This window comes from Dasypus novemcinctus, chromosome 3 (genome assembly GCF_030445035.2).
Source record: "Dasypus novemcinctus isolate mDasNov1 chromosome 3, mDasNov1.1.hap2, whole genome shotgun sequence".
Classification (NCBI taxonomy): Eukaryota; Metazoa; Chordata; class Mammalia; order Cingulata; family Dasypodidae; genus Dasypus; species Dasypus novemcinctus.
Window position 1 is genome coordinate 45,246,773 of NC_080675.1, and position 7,022 is coordinate 45,253,794.

The 7,022-nt window shown below is 38.6% G+C and overlaps 1 protein-coding gene across 8 annotated transcripts in view; it reads right to left on the minus strand.

Moving 5' to 3' along the window:
- Nucleotides 1-7,022, minus strand: part of FNTB (farnesyltransferase, CAAX box, subunit beta) — a 95,299-nt gene that overhangs the window by 84,280 nt on the left and 3,997 nt on the right. Inside the window, exon 1 of one of the 8 annotated variants that reach the window (XM_071213884.1) lies at nt 4,288-4,551. The exons of 4 other annotated variants lie outside the window; for them this stretch is intronic. In XM_071213884.1, coding sequence (XP_071069985.1) covers nt 4,288-4,455 — 168 coding nt within the window. In that variant the 5' untranslated portion in view covers nt 4,456-4,551. Of the gene's footprint in view, nt 1-4,287; nt 4,552-7,022 lie in introns of those variants that run through there. 3 more of the 8 variants (XM_071213883.1, XM_071213881.1, XM_071213882.1) reach the window with 3 other exon arrangements.

The following is a 7,022-nucleotide window of genomic DNA, read 5'->3' on the forward strand; positions in this document are numbered from 1 at the left end:
TGACGCAACAAAAAGAGACATAGATTCCTGGTGCCACCAAGAATGCAAGCAGACACAGAAGAACACACAGCGAATGGACACAGAGAGCAGACAACGGGGGGGGGGGGGGGAGCAGGGAGAAAAACAAATATTGGAAAAAAAAAACTGTTAATTCTAGGTTATAGGAAAATGGCTCTTAATTATGTTAGTATTACTTTTTGTTAACAATGAAATTTCTTTCAAAACAAAAAAGGATTCCAAAGAGTGTAGTTGGAAATACCTTGGTATCCAAGTTTTCACATACCTGGAAAGATAAGTAGGCCACAATTTACAAAGATAGGCAGGCCACAGCTTACAAAAGAGTTGTGCTCTGAAAGTTCACTGGTAAGTCAGTTGTTCAGACTACTTGTTTTCCCATCAGAGAGTAGATGTGGCTCAAGCAGTTGGGCACCCACCTACCAAATGGACAGTCCCAAGTTCAGCTCCCAGTGCTTCCTAAAGAAGATGAGCAAGACTGTGAGCTGATACGATGGGCTGGCATGGTGAGCTGATACAACAGGCTGGTGCAATGGTCTGGCACAGCAAACTAAAGCAGTAAGATAATGCAATGAGGAGACACAATGAAAGACACAAGCAGCAGGAAGCAGATGCGGCTCAAGCGATTGGACACCTCCCTCCCACATGGAAGATCCAGGTTCAGTTCCCACTGCCTCCTAAAGAAGACAAGCAGACACAGAGAGCACACAACAAGCAGACAGCAAGCACAAACAAGTGTGTGTGTGTGTGTGAATAAATAAATCTTTAAAAAAAAAATGTTTCACCTAATGGTTAGGTTCCCAGGCCAGCCCTCCAAACCTTATTTAATATATAACATAACTAAATGTTAATCCTAACAGTATTAACCAAAAAAGAACACAAGTGTCGAGAGTTAAGATAAACTAATTTGTTCAAAGTTTACCCCTGTTTCTTGGAAGGCTAAGGCTAATTGCGTTCCTATGTACAGAATATTTTTAACTTTGCTGAAGTCTTTTTATATGATTATATATATACATACAAATATATCTTTAAATATATATTGTAAACATTCTTTTGTGTATATAAATATATGTTAATATATATGTAGTTTATATTATATATTATATATAACCTAATTGTATTATATATAAACTAATATACATAAATATTAGTTTGTGTTTTTCAAAGATGGAGAGATTGTGCTAGACTCTAAGAGCCAGAGATAAAGTAACTCCACCCAAGTTCCCAAGACTTAAGGGCAAGGTAATAAATAAAGATCTAAGCATCTGTCTGAATTCTCAATAGCTCTGTTTAAAAGATATCTCATGGTGTTTTTCTAGAAATCCAATCAATAGAAGCATAGAATAATTTCCATTCCCAGATGAGTGGTAAAAACCAACTAATGCATTTGATACTTGCTCTTTCACAGCTTCTATCTAAAGTTAATCTCATGGTGCACCCAATTTCATCTCATGGACTATCACCTCCCTTTTTCCTACATATCTCCCTCTCTCCCAGAGGAGGAACCTTGCAAAAAGCAGATTAACCACCCAAGATTTATGCGAATGCATAAGCTTCAGTGAAAGAATTATTAATACATTAATAATGAGTCAAGGATTTTTTTCTAAAAAAAAAAAAGTTCTCTCAGAAAAGACAAATCACTTTACATTCACATCCTTACAAAGTCCCGCTTAAAAGTGGGAAGTTTTTTCAAATACATTATTTTTAATACAAAGGACCAGTTGGGGACAACACATTAGCCTAAAGCAACTTCAATCAAGGACTGGTTTGGGCTAATTACAAAAGCAGAGCTGAAGGTGTCATTTAAAGAGAAAGTCAAATTAAAGACAGAATTAAAAATTATTCCTGGGGATATGAACTTAGTTCCAAGTATAGGATGCCATTGTAAACCAACCTTTTAAAGATCACTTTAAAATGTAACAGTATATGGTTAAGTTGTGGAGATCACACCAACTGGACATATTGCAAAAAAACCACTAATATTATGCCAATAGATACTTGCAGCTTGGGATAAAATATTCAGTGACAGTATTTTACAAACATTGGAAGAGGATGTATTTCAAAGAACTTAAAATGTGGTTTGGAAAGCCATATTGACTAACTCAAAAAGTGACTCCAGGGAGAAGAGGTGGCTCAAGCCAATGGGCACCTCCCTCCACATGGGAGGTCCCAGTTCAGTTCCAGTGCCTCCTGAATAAACAGCAACAACAACAAACGAGCAACACAAATGAAAAAACCAACTCAGGGAAACTATGTGGCTCAGTGGGTGAGTGCCAGATTCCCACACACAAGGTCCCAGGTTCAATCCCCAGCCCCAGTACTTCAAAAATAAATAAATAAATAAAAAGTGATTCTAGTGATGACAAAAATAATGAGGTCAAAGATGCCTGGGAAGAGTTTGAAGAAAAATGTTTTATAAATAAGAAGAGGAATGTTCTCTTCTAAATTAGTGTAATCTTATACAGTAGATGATTTTTTTAAAGGCATATTACCTGAATTTAAAACATAAATTTTTAAGTAGGTATTTGATTAGTTCACCTACATTTTCACGTCAACTAGAGAACATTATTTGGACATTTTTTACAGGCAAAATGGTAGACTCTTGATATCTGGAATTGCCTTATAGGTGTAATGGTGTATAGTGGATTTCAATATGGAATAAATGGAGAAAAAAACAGATTCAAATAGCTAGCCTATTGATCATTTAACCAAGCAGCACCCTGGCCTCCTCTACTGGAAATATGAGAAACAAACAAACAAAAAACACACCCTGGTAAGTTTGATCATATTTAGTCACTTGTTCCATCTCAATTGAATAATCTTTCAGAAACTGTAACTTGAAATACGTGAACAGCAGGAATCTTGGATTCTTTTCTGAGAAACCTCTGCCTTGACTTCTTGCAGGATCTGCATTGACTTCCTGGCCATCATTCCAAGACACCTTCTCAGCCTGGCCATGGTCTAGACCCACTCAGATAGCTGACCTAATTTCCTACCACATCTAATATGCACCCTCCATTCCCCGTAAGCCACTTCCTCACTGTCTGCAGCCAATCCTGAGTCCTCATAATGGTCCTTCCCATTGGCATGGCTGAACCCAAGTCCATTTTACAGCCCAACTCCAATCCCACATTTTCCATGAGGTGGTCCTGCTTCAGCCCAGACAGAAGGCTCTTACACTCTCTGAAATCCTAGTACAATGCAGTCATAATTTAGCACATAATTACATGCTATCATAAATTATCCTGTGATTGCTTCAGGCAAATTCTTTTTTTTTCCTCTCCAAGAGAAAAGAATTTTGAGGGCAGGGACCAAGACTGATATTGATAATTCTCCTAGAATCCCCCTCAGAGTTGACTGTCACTCGATTGAAATACTGTCTAATGACATCCTGCCATTTGAAGTGGAGGATGCTTATGCACCTGTTTAAGGGCAGACTAAAGGGAAAATAGGAGTAGTATCTGTAACTATTAACCTACTGGCCTGAATCAGAGCATTTGCATTCCAGATGGCACAATAAGGAAGCAAGCCTCTGATGATACAGTAAATTGTACATACACACACACACACAAACATTTCTTTTTCTTCTTCCTTTTTTCCCAGGCCTAGAACAAGTTTCATAAAGGCATCAACCTAGCCTCATTTGTTCACTGCTTTATGCCCGGTGCTAAAAATGGTGCCTGGCACATAGAAGGCATGCAAGTATTTGTTGAATGAATGAAAATGAATAAACGGAACAGAAGAACACATAGCTAATGCCTCTCTCCTATCTAAGGTTTAACTTCCATTATCACATTATCATTTAACAAATAAATTCTCCAGGAGAATCAGATAGGAAGCAGGAAACAAGCATTTGTCCTATCAGCAATGGTACCAAATTGAGCTGTTAGTAAATCCCTATGAATAAATGTAAGTTTTAGTCAGAACCAAAAGAGTAACAGAAGTATCTTTTGGAAACAACTCCTCCAAGCAAGGTTGATCAGCCTACCAAACTGGTACTTCTCTAAGTAACAGTTGCCTCATCTGTAAAATGTGTAATGATTGAATGACACATTGTATGGAGCATTTAGCACAATGCTGGGACCCAATAGTCATTATGATGATTATTAAAACATTGAGGCAGCCATGAAAAATACCACATTACCTTTCTACTCTCTCCACCTGTTTATCCTAGACTTTTAAAACAGTGACTTGGTGATAAATGCACAACTATGTGATTATAAAATACCACTGGGAAGTGGACATGGCTCAATTGATAGAGCATCCACCTACCATATGGAGGATCCAGGGTTCGATCCCCAGGGCCTCCTGACCCATGTGGTGAGCTGGCCCATGCATAGTGCTGCCGTGCGCAATGAGTGCCATGCCACGATGGGGAACCCCCACGAAGGGGTGCCCCAAGCGCAAGGAGTGCGCTTCACATGGAGAGCCATCCTGCATGAAAAAAGCGCAGTCCACCTAGGAGTGGCGCCACACACACAGAGAGCTGATTCAGCAAGATGACAACAAAAAAGAGACACAGTCTCCCAGTGCCACCTAATAATGCAAGCGGATGCAGAAGAACACACAGCGAATGGACACAAAGAGCGGACAATGGTGGGAGGGTGGGGAGAGAAATAAAAATAAATCTTAAATAAATTAATTAAATACCATTGATTGTACACTTTGGATGAACTGTATGCTTTATTAATATGTATCAATAAATGCAATGAATGTGCCACACTGATGAAAGAATTTGGTGATGCGGAAGAAATGGGGGGAGGGAGTGCAGGTATATGGGATCCTCTTATATTTTTTAATGTAATATTTTGTATGATCTATGTATCTTCAAAAAATGTTTACTCTATTAAAAAATAAACAAAAAATATGTAACAATACAGTTGATTTAAAAAATTAATGAAATTAAATAAAATTTAAAAACATGACCTGGAGTAACGACATGAAAAAGAAATACAAGATGCTCTATCTACTATAAAGCTAGGACTAGATTTGAAAGACACCCTTAATACCATTGTTCTATATCAGAACCTGGCCTCCAGTCCTGCCCTGGCCCTGGCCGAGCCTTTTGCAGACCAGAACCTTCTTATATCCATTTTTGCATCACTCATTATGCCTTGGTACTCAGAACATAAGTACTGGTGTTTGCTTGGTAGGAACTCTGCAGGGCACTCTGCTGAAAAAAGTATGGGAAAACGAGAAACAGATCAGAAAATCTCCTGATAATGTTTCTCGTTTTGACTTGCCTCTCTAACCATGGAAGTCTCTATTTAGGTCTCTAAATTAACAGACCAATTTTTTTTTCTTTTTTTTTTTTAATTAAAGTTAATAGAGCACAAGGAATGTTACATTAAAAAAATTAAAAAACAAAAAAATATAAGAGGTTCCCATATAACCCACTCCCCACCCCCTGCCACATCATTTTTGTAAATTCTATTTTTTTAAGAGATATATATCACACAAAAAAATGTTACACTAAAAAATATAAGAGTTTCCTGTATACCCCCACCCCACTCCTCCCACTCCAACAACCTCCCTCATCATTGCGGCACACTCACTGCCCTCGGTGTACACATTCTGGGGCACTACTGCCCAACACAGATAATAGTTTACCCTGTAGTTCGCACTCTCCCCCAGTACATTCAGAGGGTTATGGCAGGATATATAAAGTCCAGCATCTGACCCTGCAATGTCATTAAGGACCAGTCAAAATCCCAAAAATGCCCCCACATCATGTCTCTTCTACCCTCTCCCTGCCCTCAGCAAATACTGTGGCCACTTTCTCCACCTCGATGCTAAAATTTCTTCTATTATATGTCACAATAGTTTTATAGTAGACTATCAGTAAGTGCATTCTAGTCCATATTTTATTCCTCCATAACAGACCAATTTTTTATTCCTTTTTCCACTAGCATCCTATCCATACTCTTTATCTGTTGGGTAAATTCAGTTATCTACATAAACGGTGACCCCAAAGTCCAAGGACAGATACAGAGAAAAGGGCTTGACCTGAATCAACTCAACAATCCATCACTTGGGAATACTGCAAAGATCCGAGTAGACCTGCCACTGTTGGGAGATTTCTTAGCAATCTTCTGCAAATGATTTCTGTAGAAGGAAGCAGTAATGGGTTAACTAACTGAGGAAGCTTGATTCCTACACTCCATGAAGCACAAATGTCCAGTTAAATTATTTTCTCTGCTACTATGTAAATAATCTTGTATTTAAGCCCTTGTTTTTGTCGATAATTTATAGTTATAGTCATAAATATGCAATATAATAATAATAATTGCTATTAAATTTGCCTAAACAGAGGCTTCCAACTTCGGGACAAAAGACAAAGCAGGTCCCTGTAAAGTTAACCCTGGAGACTGATGGTACTAAACCTTATTAGCAAGCAGCCTTATGTTAGTGCTAATAAGAATCAACCTGACCACTCCTCCAGGTGTCAGATGGGTAAGTATTTCCACAATAACTAACTTGGAAACAATTCCAACTGGAGGATGAGAAGAAAAACAAAAGTACAGTTCATTGTTCATTTCCTAAATACTCTTTTCGAAGTGGTAGGTTCAGGTCTCCTCCTAGGCCTCAGGGAACGATAAATAGCCCAAAATTCATACATTTATTACAATGCTTTCCAAACTGTATTGCTTTTCTGTCCTCCGAACTGCACAATCTGCTACTCCTGGACAGGGACTGAATTATTTACCTTTATAATTATAGCGTTTAATATTGTGTCCAACACATAGCTGGTGCTAGAATGACTGAATGATTACTAAAATGTCCAGACACGAGGCAGGCCCTAAACGTGGCCCTATGGGTCAAAAACTAAACAGATTATGGAATGACAGGAGGGCAGTCTGGCCAGGTCTTTCCGCTCTAATGTACCGAATCTGCGAACAGGTTGAGGAAAGTACATCATCCTTCCCTCGCTGCCTGGGGAGAAGGGAATAGACTCTTTGACCCGCCCGGGCTGCTTCTGTCCTCTAGGAACAAAACAAGATTCTTTC